The 18,937-nt window shown below is 49.7% G+C and overlaps 1 protein-coding gene across 1 annotated transcript; it reads right to left on the bottom strand.

The window, feature by feature from the left end:
* Positions 1-1,676: 1,676 nt before the first annotated feature.
* LAT2 (linker for activation of T cells family member 2) lies at positions 1,677-18,220 on the bottom strand. Its single transcript, XM_071447961.1, has 13 exons — positions 18,136-18,220; positions 12,189-12,291; positions 10,967-11,006; positions 9,513-9,556; positions 8,659-8,713; positions 7,979-8,022; positions 7,208-7,246; positions 6,469-6,499; positions 6,256-6,335; positions 5,797-5,862; positions 4,979-5,041; positions 4,087-4,166; positions 1,677-2,743 (listed from the first exon to the last, which is right to left on the bottom strand). The coding sequence occupies exons 2-13, from the start codon at positions 12,271-12,273 to the stop codon at positions 2,732-2,734; spliced, it is 639 nt and encodes a 212-aa protein (XP_071304062.1). The 5' UTR covers positions 12,274-12,291; positions 18,136-18,220; the 3' UTR covers positions 1,677-2,731.
* Positions 18,221-18,937: the final 717 nt, after the last annotated feature.

Genomic DNA, 18,937 nt, shown 5'->3' with positions numbered 1-18,937 from the left:
AATGGGGAAGGAAGAGATGTTACCATGGATGTCTCATTAACCAGCAAGCACCATATTTGGATGACTCAAGGCCAGTCCTTACCCTGTGAGATGTGCCTGCCCACAGGGGTGGTGCCAGTGGAAGGGTGAGGAACATGAAGGGGCAGGTTCCTGTTCCTACCTGGTTTCAGAGGGTTTCTTCTCAGCTGTATTCGGTAGCTGCATTTCACAGCTCCAGTTTGGAGCAGACTCCCCTCTGGGCTAATCCTTTCCAGCTCTGCAGGGACATAATCACACTCACTTTTCCTAAGAAGAGGACTAGTATTGATCCCAGAGGCCACCAACACCTCCTGCTCTCACAGGTGTTTGTTCCCCCTCTCAGTGCAGAGCTGCTGCCTTCCAGCACTCAGCACAGACTCCCCAGCTCCATTTTCACAGCTGCACCAGCCAGAACTACTTTTCTAAAGCACCTTAAACTGAAAACAGGAAGTGAATTTCTCACTTAACTGCCTACCTAATGTGGAGAGAGGTGGACCCAGGGGATTTTAAGTCTCCTTGCATTAGGTTCAAACAACAGTGTCTAGCAATTCTGGCTGAGCACCAGAAACCCTTGCACACCTAAAGCCAGGCCCAAAAGGGCAGCATGTCAGTGAACACACAAATCCACACTCAGTCATTGCAGAGAAAAACTGAGGTTGTTCAGAGCCAGACTAATAACATTATTGATGGGAGTGCCTGAAACAGTCCCTGGATGCCTTCCAGTGTAATGAGATGATTGCCTGAGAAGTGCTCCAAAACCTTTACAAAGGGTTTACACCTCACTATAGCTGACTGCTCTGGAGAGCTGCAAGGGGGGATTTGCTCAGACCCCCAGTAAGTGAAGGGAAGAGTCTCCACGTCCAGTTCTGCCCTACCTGCTTTGGCTCCACAGCATTTAAACTCAGGCTTTGGCAATGGAAGATTGGAAAATTGTACAATTTTCTTGTACCAAAAAATCTAACTGGTGTAATCTGCCTCCCTGCTTAGTGAGGAGAACAATAAATCTTGTATTTTCATGTTCTGACCACGCACTGACCTAATGCCTAGAACTTTCTGGGAGGCCTCCAGCTGGTTCTGTTGCTGTGTGCCAAGGATCTGTCACTGCTGCTAATCTCCTATTCATGAATGGCTCCCTTGGCTGGGAGATGAATCACCAGTGGGTAACAGCACCAGGCATCACTCACAACGAGCTCACTCTCTGTTCCCTTGCAGTGAGCAATCCACAGGCTGCAGCACTTCATGGAAAGTGGAACCTTCTTCAGGTGCTGAGGATGAATCCAAAGGTCTCATAGCCCTGTGAGGTGCAGGCACAATTTCAGTGACAAAAGCACCCTTTGCCTGTCACTGTCTGTGCTGCTGGCTCAGGGGGACCCTGCTGCCATGCACCTCTGCAGACTTTTTGCAGAGCATTTGACCATCAGGAAACCAAAGGGCGTGAGGAGAAGCTGGGCTGGGGTGAGCAGAAAACCAGGCTGTAGCCCCCTGCCTGTGTGCACGCCTGAAGTGCACTGATCTCCTCTGTTGTAAAAGTCCTGTGGAAACTTGCAGCTTTTGTAGGGACCACGAGCAAACCTTCACCTGAGCCAACTCCAACCCAGCCACTGTTTCAGCCACACCAACGGTGGGCACCTGTGGCCTCTCTTGGTTCTGCTAAAATTGGAGCCAGTCATCTGCAGCAGGAAGCACCTGACATCCCTTCTCCCACAGCACAGCTCTAACCCCCAGCTCCCCTTCTCTGCTCACTCACCCTGAGTGTGGGCTGGGCTCTTTCCTGAAACACAGCTTGCTGATCTTGAAGAAGAAGGCTTCTAATGCATTTTCTCCCCTTAAGTTCCTACACATCACTCCATGTCACCTCATGTCCTCCCATTTCTTTGTCACACAAATGTCTATCATTGCAAACCATAGCAAAACACATTTTCTTTGGAAGCTTTTCAGTTTTAATAAATAAGTATTCCAGATCTGTACATCAGGGCTCAGGAGACAGGGATTCTGTTTCTGGGATGATGTTCCAACAGTTGTATTGAAGGACTGGTGCAGTTTCTGAGGCTGGTGGATCTGAGTCTCACAGTTGCTGCTGGTTCTTTGTATCATTTTAAAACAGATACTGAAACATGAGGAAAACTGCCACAGACCAACACTGTGAATTACATGCCCATGGATAAGCAGGCATTTAATCCTCTTTAGCTGTTGTGAACAGGTTGGAATCTCATTCAGCTCCAGACAGCCACTGCTGTTATAAACACCACCTCAGTTCCTCTCACATAGGAAACTGCTTCTGTAGGAGAGCACAGGAACTAAATCAGAACATAATCCCTCTGGTTTAATACACTGTGCATGAGTCACCCTGACAAATTAAGTAGCTGGCTGCATTACTGCTCAGCAAGTTAAGGATTCATTTCATGCCTGCCAGGAGAAAACATTTCCCAGACTGGCCATCCTTGAGTGGACACGCAGAGAAATGAGATTGGGATGAGGAGCCTGGGGCTTGCCCATGGTCACTGGGGCAGAATGCTTCCTCCACTTGCTGGTTTGCAGTTGGATTTCTGTGGGGCTTCAAGCAGTGCAGTTCTTCTTTCAGTAACACCCCTTGTGTGTCACTGCAGGCACAGTTTGGAGAAGAGATTTCACTGAGGGATGGAAACCTCCCCTCTCCCTGTGCGCTTGTTCGATGGGTGCCCTCTTACAGCTCAGCAAAAGATTTCTTCAGACTTTATGCAGAATACTTGAAATAAGAGGAGAAAAAACAGTGAGACCACTGACTTTTAATCCCTGCTTTCAGCTTAACTCTGCTGCCTGCTACATTTTCTTTCCAGGGACAAGTAGTGACATACACTGCAAAATGCCCATGTCTAAGCAGAAACCCCAGTTGTGCTCCTGGAGGAGGATCCCTGATCAGAGCAGGAGGCACAGAGGCACCAGGAGCCCATTTCTCAGTTCAGCCTCCCTTGGTGGAGGATTTCTGCTGGCATTTGTTGGTTGGACATTGAGATTAGGCTACAACAGAGGCATCATTATAATGGCAAAAAGATGCCTGGCAGCAAGATAAGGTCAGGTTTCTCAGGATGGCTTTTTCCAAATCCAGCTACATCCAGCAGAGGCAAATGCCCTAGTGTGCAGAATAGGATGACAGCTTTGCATGGTGGGGACAAATCTTAGGTATTCTGCATGGCTTCAGAAAGATCCAATTTTGGGACAGTCTGGGTAGTATCATCAACTCCTATAAAACTAGAGCAGCTGGCACGTGGCATAAGGACAATCCCACTGGGCCTCTGTAGGCGCTTAAGAGGGTAAAAACCCATCAAGGAGAGTGATACTGGTCCCAGTCGATCTTGGAGTCTGGAGCAGGGTAACCAGCACTGACCAGCACATCATTCACTATCCCTCAGTGCCATGCACCCTTCCTGCAGCTCTGCAGTTTTTTTACTGTATCTGCTTTGAGTAATTCCTCACCAGCAGCATCAGGCTGGTGCTGATGGTGGGGAGGATGTGTGGTCATGACACAGCAGGCAGGGCTCAGCTGAGGGAATCCCTTCTCAGAGCAGGGGTTTGGGTGTCCCTGCCCACAGCATGTGGCAGTGCTGGCTCAAGGAGCCCTGGAGCAGTTTGGGGTTCCTGTGCCCATTGGAGGAGGGCAGTGCTGGAGCTGGGACCTGGCCTTGGACAATTTTGTCTCTATTGGTCCCTGTTGGTGAGCCTGGCATCAGCCAGAGGTGAGGCACTGCCCAGGGTGGGCTCCTCACACTCCTCACTGCCCACGGGGGCTGCTGTGCTGGTGCTGCCAGCAAGGGCAGAGCTGCAGCTGAACTCCCTTTGGCATAAACCAAATCCTTCCACCCTAAATAAACACCATAAACCAAATCCTTCCACCCCTAAATAAACACCATAAACCAAATCCTTCCACCCCTAAATAAACACCATAAACCAAATCCTTCCACCCCTAAATAAACACCATAAACCAAATCCTCCCTCCCCTAAATGAGCACCATAAACCAAATCCTCCCACCCCTAAATACACACCATAAACCAAATTTTCCCACCCTACATTACCATTTACTCTGTTTCTACCTTTGCTCTGGCAGCAGGGCCTGACCCAGGCCCTGTGTTGATGTAGTCTGGCTCATCATCCAGGCTTTCTGTTGGTGGGGCTGTGGGTGAGGATGAAGCATTTGTCAGTGAGTGGTGTAAAAACACACAGTGTAGAAACACACAGAGCCCTGACACAGCAGGTGTCCTGCCAGGATTTAGCCTTTGCTGCTGACATGTTTTTGTGCCTGGGCTAAGAAAACTCACATCAGTGTCAAGGTCTCCTTGAAGAGGCTTCAAAATTATCACAGCAAATTTGCAAACACTCTGGGCAGCTCATCAGAGCCAAAAAAGAGAATGTGCAAACAGGAATCACTTTGTTCAGACAACTTTCACACCACAGCTCTTACATATATATGTGTACACTCCCCACTGTCCCCCAGGGCAGAACTACCCTCATGCCTCACAGGAAGCCACACATTAAATGAAACTTGTTAAAAGGTCAGCTTGAGAAACAGGGCCCCTGACCACAGCAGGAGAGTCAAGGGCTGAGCCACTGGGTGTGTGCACAAAGTTCTGTGGCACAGGGGATCCCACAGCTGGGCCTGTGCTGGGGCAGCCTCAACTGTAAGAGGATTTCAGACTTGAAGAGCAACATTTTCCTGCAGCATCCCCTGGTCAGGGTTTGGGCACAGCCACCCAAAAGGTGCCTTTTGAGGAGGACAGACACCACATCCCAGCAGAGCAGCATTCAGCTACAGGAGTGTGTTACAATTTGCACATTGCCTTGGATGTTTATCATGGAAACTCGGGGAAAAAATTATCTCAAGGATGATGGCTGCACTGCCCTTGCATGGGCTATACTGGCCTAGTGCTCCAGGCACTCTGCCCATAAGCCCCATCCCCAAACAGCAAATAACAGCTGGGAACCTACCTTGCCCTTGCTGGAGCTTCCATGTGAGTATTGTCATGCTGTTCTCATAGTCCACAGCATCATCTGTGACAGGGAAGAGTTTGGACAGGACAACACTGAGCAGCAAATGGACAAAAAAGGGGCTCTGTGAAACCCCTCCTGCCACTGCCCCCATGCACGTGGCTGAGCTTCCAGCCAGCTCAGATCTGCTGCTGCTGCTGCCTCATCATTTCCCAGCCCTGGCCATGTGCCTGGATCTCTGCAGGCAGGGATGGGGATCAGACAGGTCCCTGCTGCTCCTGCCTCCTCTAATCACTCTGCACAAAGCCAGGCAGGAGCAGGGCAGCCTTCAGCAGTGCAGAAAGCCTGGGTTAGCACACAGAAGGAAACCAAACTGACTTCCTATTTTGATTGCAACACCCCAGGACTGATGCTGGAAGCCCTGAAGGGACACTGTGGTCCAGTGTCACCCTCTACAAGCTTCCTGGCTGCAGCCTTCTTGTGCTGGATTTGGTGAGAAACCTGAGCCAGGGGCCAGAAATATAATCATCCTGGCTAAAACAACACTAAAGATGCAGACCCCAAAGCTCCTGAATTGCTGCAGAAACCACCAAGTCAAAGGCACCAGGGTGGAGGTATCACCCTGTGCATTTTCCTGCAGAAAGGGGAAATGTTCCAGGCCTGCTCTGTGCCTGCAGCAGCCCCTGTGTGCCAGCTCCATGGACAGAGCTGGCAGGAAGAGCTGAGCTGGGAACAAGCAGGTTTCCCTTGGCTAAGCAGTCACCATCCTCCTCTGCACTTGGTGTGACACACAGGACCTGTGGCAGCAGCATCCTCACCTGGATCAGAGCCCTGAGACACTCCAATGGTGACATTTTCATAGGAATAGGAATCCTCATCTTTCTCTGAGGGAGAGAAGAAAGAGGAGTCACAAAGGATCTATGGAAGTGTAAATGACCTGGGAAGATCTCTCAGCATCTGTGGGCTGTGTCCCACAGTGAAATGGAGATTACCTAAAAAATTGTCATAGTGACAGCCTGTGGCGACCAAGGGATGGAATTGGGTGCACAGGAGCACAATCACCAATGGTTTGGGGCTGTCCTGTTTCTAGGCAACAGAGGGACTGATGGGGGCTTGGACATCCCTCAAATCCCACAGCTCTGCTGCACCCTTTCAATGAATGCATCCCCTGGAGCCCCACTTGCTTCAGCCATGCATGGTGATGCACAGAGCTCAGCAAGAGCACTCTCAGCAGCTCCTGGAGCCCAGGGACAGCCAGGCTGGGTGAAGGAACCCACCTTGCTTGCCTGGAGACCTCACACGGGGTGGATTGAAGAGCCTGCTGCAGTTGTAGTAGTGATCCAGAGCCATGGGCTCCCTGGGAGGAGAGCAGCACTGTTATCCCTCCTGCCCAGCTCAGGCTCCCCAGGCTGAGCTCTGGGAGCACCAGGACAGCACTGGGGCCAGGATGGCTCCACTGCACGGTGCTGGCAGCAGCTCAGGGTACTTACACATAGGCAGTGTCTTCCTGCAGGCAGCTCTCTGCAAGAACAAGGGTTTGCTGTCAGCACCCAGCCATGGCATCAACCTGAACCGCTGGGCACAGCTGGACAAGCCCCCAGCACAGCCACAGCCCCAGCCCCAGAGCCTGCCCCAAAGCTGGACAAACCCCCCAGCACAGCTGGACAAACCCCCCAGCACAGCTGGACAAACCCCCCAGCACAGCTGGAGCCCCAGAGCCTGCCCAGAGCAGGGCAGGGAGCACAGGGAGGGAGCCCTGATCCAGCCCAGCTCCTGGGAAAACCCCGCTCTCCACCTCTCAGGGACGCATCTTGCCAGCTGGCAGGACATGGGGAATGTGCTCCCTGGCCTGGGGAAGCAGAGCACAGCCCCACACAGCAATAATCCTCTTAGGGCAAGCAGCAGCTCACCCTGCCCTGGGAGGGAGCAGCGGGCTCGGGAGCGTCCGCCCCCCTCTGCCCTGCCCTTAATCAGATCAGATCAGATGAGATCAGCGTGTGGCTCACAAAGCAATCTCTAAATGGACCGAGCCAGAGCTCTGCCAGCTGCAGTGCTGCCTGCCTGTGTGCTCCCTGCCAGGTCCCATCCCCTGGAAATCCAAATGTGCTCCCTGCCAGCCTCCATCCCCTGGAAATCCAAATGTGCTCCCTGCCAGCCTCCATCCCCTGGGACCCTCCCATCCCCTCCAGCCTTCCTTCCCAGCCCCCCAGGCATGGCTGCAGCATTTACCTGCCAGGAAATTCTGGTACCTGGGCTCGTCCCTGCTCCCTGGGGACAAGAGAGGGACACATTACACGTGAGCTCAAGCTGAGTGATGGCAGCAGTTTGGCAATGGAGGGAGGCACCAAATATTTCAGCAGCAGCAGCTCTATCCCCTCAGCTCTGAGGTCAGGGGACACGAATGCAAGGTTGGACACTCCAGGGTACAGGAGTGGGACAGCCAGGGGTGATGTTTTAAACAATCTGTGCCTGTGGCTGTAACCAGGACTGGTCAGACACAGCAGGATGAGCACTGGGCTGTAAACTCAGCCCCAGGATAGACCCAAATTAAGATGGATGTGGAGCAAGTCCAGAGGAGTGCACAAAGCTGCTCCAAGGGCTGAGCCCTCTGCTCTGGAGCCAGCCTGGGAAAGCTGGGGTTGCTCAGCCTGGAAAGGAGAAGGCTCTGGGGAGACCTTTAAAGGGGAGAGGGACTTTGGACAAGGGCTGGGAATGGCAGGACAAGGGGGAATGGCTTCCCCCTGACAGAGGATGGGCTTAGGTGGGATATTGGGAAGAGGCTTTTCCCTGTGAGGGTGTGAGGTCCTGGCAGAGGCTGCCCAGAGCAGCTGTGGCTGCCCCATCCCTTAAACCACCCAAGACCAGGGTTTGGAGCAAGCTGGTCTAATGGAAGTGTCTCTGCCCATGGCAGGGGGTGGAAGGAGATGATTTTAAGCTCCCTTCCACCTCCAACAGCTCTGAGGTTCATTGTATCTGTGCCTGTCCCAGGAAGCTGCTCACCATATCCAGGGTGATGGGAAGCACTGAGCTCCTTGGTGGCTTTACTGAAAGAGAGAAAAGAGACCTAAAATGCCAGGTCTGAGCAAGCCCTAGCAGCAGTTACACACCATCAGAAGGACCACCCATGAAACCTCCCTGTGAGGCTATCAAGTACACACATGGAACAAGGGGGGATTAAGAATTTGGAGTAAAATCCCAAATTGGGAATAACTTTGCTTGAATATTGCAGCAGAGTTACAATGGCAGTGAAGTTATTGGGGGTCTGGGTGATGGGGAGAAGGGGATTTATCTCACCAAACTGCTTGTAAGTGAATAATGGCCATTTCTTTTCCATGATGTAGCTGTTATGTACAGCCACAGCTCACTCCCCTGGGTTTGATTTAATCAGTTGCCAAAAGAATGCAGCCAGACTGAGCAAAATCCAGAAAAAGTCCAAATATACTATTGACCATCAACAAGTGAAGCAACCCAATCAAGTTGAAGATGTCCCTGCTCCTCACCAGGGGGGTGGACTAGATGACCTTGAAAGGTCCCTTTCAACCCAAACTATTCTTTGATTCTAAATACAGCCCAAGCCATATCTATAGGGCCCAGAATGCAATCCCAAATGTTCATCTATGTTGGGTGAATTTCATCCAACCTTGGCTCTAGAGCTAGATTTTATTTGGGTTTTTTCCTACCTTGCTATTGATAAGTCCTCAGGTTCCTTACTTTTTTCCAGCCTTCGAGTTGCAACTGGCAAGCACAACAACAAAATTACTGTGTTAATTATTATGGCAGCAGCAGATGTGTCAAAGAGCACAGAACATCCACCAGAGAGGGATCCCTGGGACTGACAAGCATCTTCCCAAAATAGCTTCCAGATTGTTCCTTCAACGTTCAAAAATGGTCAAAGCAATGAACAACTGGAGAAAAAGCTGTGCAGACCACAGAGCTTGCAGACACTGCTGGAGGAAGCTCCAACCCCAGCTGCTGCCCTGTCACCTACGGTCCCCAAACCTGCCTGATTTGGGGCCATTCCCTCCCTCCACACTGCAAGGGGCAGCCAGGGTTTGGCCAGGCTGGGATGAAAGACTTGCAGGGGGGTTGAGGGGCCTGGAGCCAGCAGAGCCCTTGGGCAGGGCAGAGCCATCTGCAGATGGACTCATCCCACAGGGACCTGGCAGCTGCTCCTGGCGACACAAAACTCAGAGTTTCAGCACTGAACCCACTGCAGGAAGCAGTGAGGGGGGTGATGGGTGAGTCACTCTGTCACCCACACCTTCATTCTCACAGGGTGCCCTGCATGGTTCCAAGAGGTGTCACTTTCCAGCAACATCACTTTACTGAATTATTTTCGATGCAAAGGGCACTTTTTAAACCAGAGCTCAGAATTCACACAGCTAGAAGCATCTAAGGTGGCTTGGACACTCCAGGTCTCATCATTGCCTGGCCTGGCCTCAAGGTGACCCTTTGAACATGACTTTCCCCCTGTTGTGTGCATGCAGGGCCCTCACCCCACCAGGCAGGAGCCACATGCAATGCTCATACTCACTGGTGTGGGATCGAATCACCTCAAATCTCGGCTGGCTCTCGAGCCTGGAAAAAACAGCAGTACAAGCTCAGCTGAATTTTGGGGTTTATGGCAGGGAAAACAGACACAAGGGAGCTGAGTGGTGAGAGGAGGGCAGAGAGCACCAAGCTGCATTGCTCAGCATGTCATGCAGGGCCTGTATGAGCTGGGAGCATCTTCCTGGACTCTTCTTTGATCTTTTAAAGACAAGATGTGGTTTTGGAACCACTGGCAGAGCAGCCAACATCAGCAAGGGAAGGATCCAGGGACGAGGAAAACATCATTTAGGATAATTCTCATAGGAAAATATCATTCAGGATAATTCTCATTCTGATGCTTCAGCCACCAAAGGCCAAAAGAACCATTTTGCCCACAAAAAAAATGGATGTTCATGCATGAAATGGCTTCAAACCCCACTGCTGCCTCTGCCCCTCCCATCATCCCTTAATATCAACATGAATAAAATAACATTATCAATGATAACCTATGCCCTAGAACCTCTTTACTTTTTAGTTAATAGGAGAGCTGCTTTTCAGAGCAAAAGAGAATTCAACACCTTTTCTACTGCAGGTGTTTCTACACAGGTACTTATTAATTCCAATTTTGGGAACCCTTTCCCCCTTCTTCCTTGGGGTTGCCCCATACCCAGCTGGGATTCATGGCCCAAGGCTGTCAAAAAACCCAAACATGGAGTCAAACCATTTTGCTTGCCAACCACACTTCCCAAAAGAGCACACAGCCCCACAAACCTGAGCCCAAACCACCCAACCCAGGTATAAATTTCAAGGAGTTGGGACAATTCAGCAAGAGTCCATGAGGGATGGAGCCTTCAGTGGCTGCTCCATCACTCTGCAATGGATCACTCTGGAGCCTTTCCCCACAGAAAGGTTCCCAACCCCTTGGAGGCCTTGGCAGAGCCACATTGCAGCTCCTGTAACAAAGCTTACAACCCAACTTTTCTTTTTTTAACATCATTTAACATCATGTGGTTTGTCTGTTGCTGAAGGAAACCAGGGGCAGTGCGTGTGTGTACACTGCATTTCCTTCATTTCTTGTGCTGCAGGTCAGTGGTTGCTCTGGTACATGGTCCAACCCACCCCAGCCAAGGGAAGGGGCTTCTTTGTGGAGTAAATAATCTTTCCATCTCATCTCAGGGCACAGCAGAACAGGATAAAAACTTGCCCTTCTCTCCCAGACCTTTTCCAACTAGTTAATGATTCAATGTCACCACAGTCAGAGCTCCACTTTCATTTTGGATTATTCTCTGTGAAGGCATTGCCCCTTCAGCAGGGCCTTGGGCTGGGGCACACAGCCTTGCACCCCATCCTGGCATTATTTCACTTAATAAAAACCCAGATTTCAGCTTGGGTCTGGCTCTGGGGCTCACCCTGGGTGATTTGTTTGGGGGAGAAGCACAACTGGGAAAGGCAACTTACTGGCTCCTCCGCTCGTTCAGCTGCGCCTCCCGTTCGGTAGCTGGAAGACAAGGGAACAAAAAGCTCTCAGAAAGGATGATTTGGAGTTAGAGATCAGAAAGGCCAATAAAATGCATTCACAAAGCTTCTTCAGCACATCAGAGGCAGGGAGCAGCAGTTGCAGTAGGGCTTTGATGAAATTCTTTTAAACTATTATTTGCTTTGCGGTTTTTGTCTCAAACCCCACAGAGCAAAGCAGCCAGTCCTGCCCCCAAACCCCAGACTGCAGCCTCCTCCCCATTAAAACCCACCCAATGCTCAGGGAGGGGCTTAAACCCCAGTGGGTGCTCACCCAACCCTCTGTGTGAATTCATCCTCCAGACTCCCCTTCCCTGCCTGCCCTTCTGCCCCAGACCCTGCAGGGTTTGTGTCACTGCAGCTCATCCTCCCAGGGGGAGTCCCAGAGCCACCCACCACAATGACCATGCACAGGGATCTCAGAGTTACACCTGCCCCAGGGAAGGGGGGCTGCACTTTGGGGTGCTCCTTCCCTCCTGGCTCCGTGGCAGAGCCTCTTCTGTGAGGCTCCAGCTCTGGGAGCAGCCCTGGGGAAGCTCATGAACCTGCTGGGGAGAAGGCAACAGCAATACCCTGGAGAGATCCACTCCAGGCACTCCCCACAGCTCAGAATGATGAAAGATAAATACTTTGCCCCACAGTGCTCTGCAGCTCTATGTTAATTTATCCTGGTTTTGTCCTTCCCATTGGCCTGCTGGCTTTCCCTGCCCCTTTTCCCCTATATGTTCATGTTCTAGAGAGTTCTCCCTTCCCTGTGTTCCCACTGGTTTGTGTAACCCTGCCCATCCACCCTGGCATTCCCTATTGGTTCCTTCCCTGGATTTATACCCTGGACTCTCCTGTGTCTATGTCTTTGGTTCCAGGACCCCTTCTGAGTTAGATGTTAATAAAGTTGTGTTGGACCTCCACACCTGGACCTTCCTGTGTCCTCACTGTTGAGCTGCTTCATGTATCTGTACATCTGTCTGTCTGTCTGTGTGTTTTTGCTGGTACTCTCGTGGCTCACACCTGTTGGCACAGGTGCTCTTGGTGAAGGTTGTGCCCACCACCACCACCATTGACCACAGCCCATCCCCAGAAGGGCAAAGCTGAGCAGAGCCAGACCCACACGGTTTGGGGGGGACATTCCAAGAGGGAATTCCAGCCAGGGGTGGGCAGCACTTACCTGAATGCTGGCACCTGATGCAGAGGCTGACGGCCGCCCCGAGCAGCATCAGCGCCGCGGCCGCCCACAGCTCCAGCTGCAGCATGGCCCAGCCAAATCCAGCCTGAAACACAGCCAGGGGACCCCATCAGCTGTGGGGGCACAGGGGGCTGTGAGGCCATCCCTTGTGGCATTCCCATTCTCTGAACAAAATCCCTTTGCCCAGGATTTTTCTCCTGGGAAGCCTCAGAGAAAAGGAAAACAATTCTGATCTCATTTGCTTCTCCTGTGTTTTGCTCACATGTGGAATGTGTTTGGAGATTGTTTACCCACAGGTGATTGTTCCATTGCATTCTGCTGGGAGTTGTTTTCACTCTTTGGCCAATCAGGGCCAAGCTGTGTCAGGACTCTGGAGAGAGTCAGGAGTTTTCATTATTATCTTTTTAGCATTCTGTAAGTATCCTTTCTGTATTCTTTAGTAGAGTATAACATTCTTTAATATAATATAGTATAATAAAGTAATAAATAAATTAGCCTTCTGAGAACATGGAGCCAGAGTCATCATTCCCGCCTTGCTTGTGGCATTCCCTGCAGATACAATAATCCCTCAGAGAGCTTTCAGCCCCAAAAGCCAGGTGCTGTTTGCCCTCCCACCCCCAGGGAGCTGTGAGGATGCAGAAGGGGCTTTGGGTCTGTAGCACAGGGCAGCAGAGGTGATGCCCTGTCCTGCACTGCTCTGAATCATTCATTCCCAGTCCCCAAACCCACCCTGCTGCCATCAAACCTGTCAGCAGACAGAAATCTTTTGATATCCAGAAGAGAGGGCAAAAGGGAGGCACTTGGCAATATTTAAACAGCCAAGACCTTTGCACAACGTGTTCTGGCTCTTTCCTGCAGCTCAGAGGGACTCCCAGTGTGAAACTCCCCACTGCTTTTTCTGCACTGAGCTGGCTCAGTCACTGGCTCTCCCCTCCTTTCCATGACAGGCTTTTTCACAAACAGCAGCTCACAGTTTTTAACAATCACCATGATTTGGCTTCTACTTCTTCCTTTAAAATACAAAACATCCTACAAATATCCCAGAAAGCAGCCTGCTGGCACTGAGATGGATCATTTACCCATTCCTATTCCCTGGGGTCAGATTTTCTTTAGTTACAGATTATTTTAATTTATTTTTGGTTTGATCAACTTTCTGTTTTCCCTAGGGATGGAGACACTTCAATGTGCCAAAGGCCAGAACATCAGGAAGCTTTCCTGCTGCCTACCTTCAACCTCTCTTATTACAACTTTAGCCTGTATTAAATTGGTGAATGGAGGAGAAAAGACATATTATAGCAATTGATAATTAAAATAATTCAAAATAACCAAACAAATGCCAGTAGCAGAAAACAGAAAGCAGCAGCTTGATTCTGCCCTGCTCAGCACCTTCTGCCTCTGCTTGATTAAAGTGGAATAAAGAACATTTCTCTGCCCAAACTCAGCAGAAGTTTGGAAGTTGCTCTGATAGCTCATTCACCTTGCAGAAAACCCAAAGCCTCCCATGGCAGCTGAGCCTGTGGGGGCTGAGCAGCTTCCTCCAGTCCCTGGAGCAGCAGCTGAGGGTGCTGGTGGGAGCTTTGTGCTCCAGTTTGCATGGAAGCCTCAGCCCTGTGCCACAATCCCAGTTATCAGGGCAGGGTGAAAGCAATCCTGGTGTAAATCAGCATGGGGCAGGGGAAGGAGAGGAAGGAAAATCCCTCATTTCCACTCAGACAGACCTTGGGGAGAGCCAGCAGCAATGGCTGAAGGGGTTTGGTGCCAGCATCTTCCCAGTGGTTCCCAAGCACGGCCTGGCTGCCCAGGGGTGACCTCACCCTTTGCCTGAGAACAAACTGGGCTTATTCCTCTTGAGTTCCAGGTTCCCTGGGCTCTGCAGGACCTGGCAGCCACCAGCACTCACTCCACCATGGCTTTGCCTTTTTACAGGTCCCCAGAGGCCCCTCTTTCCCTGCACTTTTTTTTTTTTTTGCAGCACTTTCTGAAGAAGATGAGATGAGTTATTCCAAATTTAATTTCCCAGACCTCCATGCACCCACCCCAGAGGTCCAGGACCAGAACCCAAAAGAGCCTAGTCAAAACCATGTGGTTTTTCCCATCATTTTCCCTTTGCTCAGCATCTTCCATGGAAATCATGAGCTGTGGCTCATCTCTAAAGCATCTCCAAGAGGCAGCTGAGGGAAGTTGGTCCAATGCTGGTGACTAAAATACAAAGGGCTGCAATGCTGCTGCTTTGGGGTTTCCTGGCTTTTTCTCTTTCTTTTTTTCTTCTTTTTTTTCTTCTTTTTTTTTTTTTTTTTCTTTATAGTGAAAGCAAGGCAGAGCTGAAGACACCTGACAGCCCTGACCTAGTTTGTCCTGTTCATGGCAAGCCTCCTGCTCCCTTCCAGAGCCAGTTTTATTTTGGTCACGGGCAGTGAGGCAGCAAAACCTGTCTGCTCCTGGGCCCAGGGACACAAAAAGTGGATATTTGAGGGGCTGATGAAGAGGACAGGCTGTGTCCCACCCCATCACAGCTTTATGCCCCAAGAAAGCCCCCATGTCTCACACACACATCAGCCCAGAGATCATTTGTGCTCCCCAAACACCCAAGCCCATGGAAAATCCTTCCTTTTGGTACAAGCCCTGAGCTGACAGAAGGAGGTGATGAACAGATTTATGACAAGCAGAAGGCTGGAAGCACTTACTCACGGCTAGCAGGATATAAATAAAATATTGGGAAGGCTGAATGTGCTTCCCTGTGCTCTGCCCTGGGGAGCTGCAGAGCAGAACCAACAGCCCTGAGCCATGGAGGCCTCTGCACAGAGGGAGGTGTGCAGTTCGTGGATGGCCAGCCCTGCTTCCAAGATGCTAAACTGGCACAATTTCACTGCACTCTTTAAAAAAGTATTGGGAACTTGTCTTCTCCCATGTAGGAGTCCACAAAATCAGAGGGTTTTGGGAAAGCTGCAAAAGGCAGGCCCCAGAGGCAGCAGAACTGTGATTGGAGCTGAGCAGCAGCCATGAGATTGGTCAGCAGAAAAATTATTTAAATTATAAAAAAGCAAGAACAAATAGAACAATGGTCTGTGTATTAACACTTGTCTAGAATAGCTCCCTAAGCTACAAAATATTTATCTAGCAAGATATTAAGAAAGTTAAAGCTCAATAATAGAGCTCTGTGCGTTGTGTTTTAAAGCTTACAAATAAGTATTGTATTCAAAATAAGCATTGTTTTAACCAGAAGTACCTGTGCATATAGTAATTAGATAAAACTACTGTCAATATGCTTTTGCTTTGTGTAATTAGTCAAAAAACTTATAAAATAAATTGTAACATTAAATTCTTAATCTGCTGCCTAAAATGCGAGCTACTAACATCTTCCCATTGTCATAACCATGTAATAAAACTAAATGCTAAAAAAGAAAACAGCTCAAAACACATTCCACAACAGTCCCATCCCATTGTAATTTGTGCATAGCCCCCTGCCAGCATCCTCCTGTTTGGTTTGGGAGGGACACTCGGGCTGTGTCACCATGCCCTGTTCTGTTCATGCACTTCTCTCTCCTCCTTTTCCCTGTTTTTCCCCTTTTCGTACTGAGGAAGGCAGTGGGGACCAGGGCACAGCCACAAATCCCTCAGGAGCAGCTGCTCCAGACAAGCAATTCCTGGGAGGGTCTGGGCACAGCTGTGCTCTCCCCAAACAGGGGCTGCTCCTTCTCTGGCCTCAGATATTTTTAGCAATCAAGGAGACAGGCTTTTTCTCACTTAAAAAAATTGGGAAAATTAATGAACTTGCAAAAGTTTATCTGCCCTGTGCCAGGTCTTGTCCTAATTTAAGGATTCACCCCAGTAATAAGGCTCACTATGAAGATCCAAAGGAAGGAGAGGTGGTTTCATCCAGGAAGACTAAAAGGTCTCCTGCTTTTAATTGCACTTAAATGAAGAGGAAGAGGACATGGACACTCATTGTCCATCTCTACAAGAGCAGCACAACAAAGTGAGAAAAACTTCTGAATTGAAATAAGGCAATTCTGGCTAATAAAATGAGTGGCTATAAGCTGGATATGCACAGGCTAGAAATAAAATTCCTAATGGATGGAAAGCCTGGAAGAACTTCCCAAAAGCAGCAGAAGAAGCACAAAGCTCACTAAAAAAAAAATCTGCAAGAGCACTTAAAGTGAACTTTATCTCTTAGCTGAGAAACCAGGAGCGTGAGGAATGTGTAGATGTGGCCTCAGCAATGCCTGGTTTTCCATGAGATGATTTCTGATGAAGACATTTTAGCTCTTTGCAGATGTCAAGCCCACCCCTGAGTTCACATTGCAAGGTAAAGACTAAAATTATGTATTTATATTATGTATTTAATGTATTTATATTATGTATTTCATCTATCAATCAAAAAATGCCAAAAAGGCAAATATAAACCAGTCACTTTATCTCCCCTGCAGAAAGTTTTGTGGTGTGCACCAGTTTGCAGTAAATTAATTCTAATTCAGGCTGGTAGGATGAGTCACTGCTATGAAATATGAAGTGGAGAGTGTATTTAAAGACTCACCATATGAAATTCAGCACACTGACTTGTTGAACAGATGCAATATTCAGCTTGAGTCGATGTCTCTAACATGTCTAAGAAAAGCAACTCCACTTTCTGTTTGCTTGTGTGGCACAGATTGCCACAGAAAGTCCCATCAATTCAGTAATTAAAGTCTCAGACCAAGGAATCTCTGCTGTGGCTGGCATGGCTCCAGTGACCAGCACTGAGCCTTCAGCAGAGCTCCTTTCCAGAGCTCTGCACATCTCATTTCCCACCTGGTTCCAGTGTCAGGCTTCTTAGGAAAGCTGCTGCCATGGAGTGAAAATCTGGGGTTTTTACAGCTATTCAGGCAGATCAGGCTTTCATGCCAATAGATGCATTTCAGTAAAACTTATGATAAAAGGGGAAAGTTGGAATTGATAAACCAACTTTCACGTAGATTATAACTTTGGAAAATGCTTTTTGAAGACATTGGGTGGAAAATACAGTGCAAAACCCCGATCACACCAGGCATGGCAGCACAAGAAGGTAACTCACAGACACATCTTGTATTTGTAACTGTTCCAGGCAGCACTGAAGCCTCCCAGCATCATTCACTTCCCCCGGGAGCCCAGGGGTGCCATGTTAGCAATACAGGAACCCCTGTATTGTGTAAATGCAGATTCCAGAACCACGAAAATGAGCCAATCTCACACAAGATTATCCCAAAATTATCCTCTTCTGCTAAATTATCTGCCTCATGGCCCATCTTACACTGAACATTGCTCACACAAGAGAAAACTGATGCAAAACCAAATCTCTCTCTATCTAGAATTAGCTATTCCAAGCACTTACATGCAGTGAAATAAATACATTCATATCCATGATGCCAGTCAGCCCTGAAATCAATGGAAAACCCAGGAAGTGTTGTTTGAATCAGCTATTTTTAAGGACTGGGCTTTGGAGGGGGAGCAGTGTGGGCTGCAGCAGCCCCAGAACTACAGGCAGGAGCCAGAAGAAGGACAGGGATGAGGGAAGCTCAGCACAGACTGAACCTTCCAGAATATTTTAGAAGATGTGAATGCAGAAATAATGTAATTAAACCCACGCTTGCATCAGCAGATGGACGAGGAGATGTAAAGCACAGTGCTGTGAAACAGACAACGCACGTTGTGAGGGGTGGGCTCCTCTCAGAGGGGCCCAAACGCTGCTGGGAAGAGAGAGGTGGAAATTCCTCCCTTGGAGCAGCACTGAGGAGGGCACATCCACCACGCTGCTTTTCAGAGAGGTTTCACAGGGATGACCTTGAGCCTCTTTAAAAGGTCACCAAGGTCTGGGGTGGGATCTGAGCCCACTGGGACACCCCAGTGTCCCCACACAGCCCCGAGCGCCTCCGGGCGCTTTCCCTGCCCACCCTGCCTCCCTCACCCACCTTACCCCAGCTCAGCCGCTGTCCCTGGGGTGTCCCAGCTCCTCCAGCTGCTCCAGCTGCTCCAGCTGCTGGGGCTGGAGCTGGTTCCTGCAGGGCTCGTTGCAGTTCTGGTTTCCTGTCCCCTGTGAATCACCAACCCCAACATCCGCTGCCCGGCCCCGAGAGGCGACGCCTGCACAAACCCACCGGGGTCACTTTGTCTCCTGTGGGGAGAGGAGGAGGCTTGGGCAGTGTGGGACCACACACAGCACTGAGCTCACTTCCCTTGAGCTTCAGATGCTCTTGGTGTGCCCCACAAAAGTTGGGGCTTCCCTTCAGCAAAGAGCCTGCACGGGAATGGCGCTGCGCGCTGGAAGAGGCAGGTGCTGCCAGGAACAGCTCAAAGCAGGCACAGCAAACTGCAATCCCTCTCTGGGGTTTGTGGAAAAGATGGGGACAATTACAAAGGCAGCAAACAGCCTGAGGTCACTACTGCTGATGGCCAAAGCTGCAGCTCCAGTGCTGTAAGAATAAAACCAACTCTAACGCTTCAGCATAATTGGCACAATTTCACTGCGCTCCTAAAAAAAGTAATTCCTCAAATGTTTTGGTGCTTGAGGGCTCATGAATTCCCTCTTGGGAATTTCTGTATTGGCTTAAAGCCCTGTCCCAGTCCATGACACAGGGATCCTGCTCCAGCACTAGGGAAGTCTGCACACACACCCCTCAATGTGTAGTTGTACAAGGGGCACACAAGTTACAGCCGTAAAGAAAACGTTTCATGCTGCTCTCACTAAGGCTCTACAAAGCCTCTCTTACATGTAAATT

The sequence above is a fragment of the Agelaius tricolor genome, unplaced genomic scaffold, assembly GCF_023055355.1.
Source record: "Agelaius tricolor isolate 1412-34295 unplaced genomic scaffold, bAgeTri1.0.p SCAF_25, whole genome shotgun sequence".
In the NCBI taxonomy this organism is placed as follows: domain Eukaryota; kingdom Metazoa; phylum Chordata; class Aves; order Passeriformes; family Icteridae; genus Agelaius; species Agelaius tricolor.
This window is presented reverse-complemented; position numbering and strand designations above follow the sequence as displayed.

Excerpts from the sequence above, each read along its gene's own strand:
- LAT2 (XM_071447961.1), bottom strand. The coding sequence starts at position 12,273 with ATGCTGCAGCTGGAGCTGTGGGCGGCCGCGGCGCTGATGCTGCTCGGG. Across the intron at positions 6,500-7,207 it reads GTACCAGAATTTCCTGGCAG|AGAGCTGCCTGCAGGAAGAC; the intron begins GTAAATGCTGCA and ends TTGTTCTTGCAG. Across the intron at positions 5,042-5,796 it reads GTCTCAGGGCTCTGATCCAG|ATGATGCTGTGGACTATGAG; the intron begins GTGAGGATGCTG and ends TCCCTGTCACAG.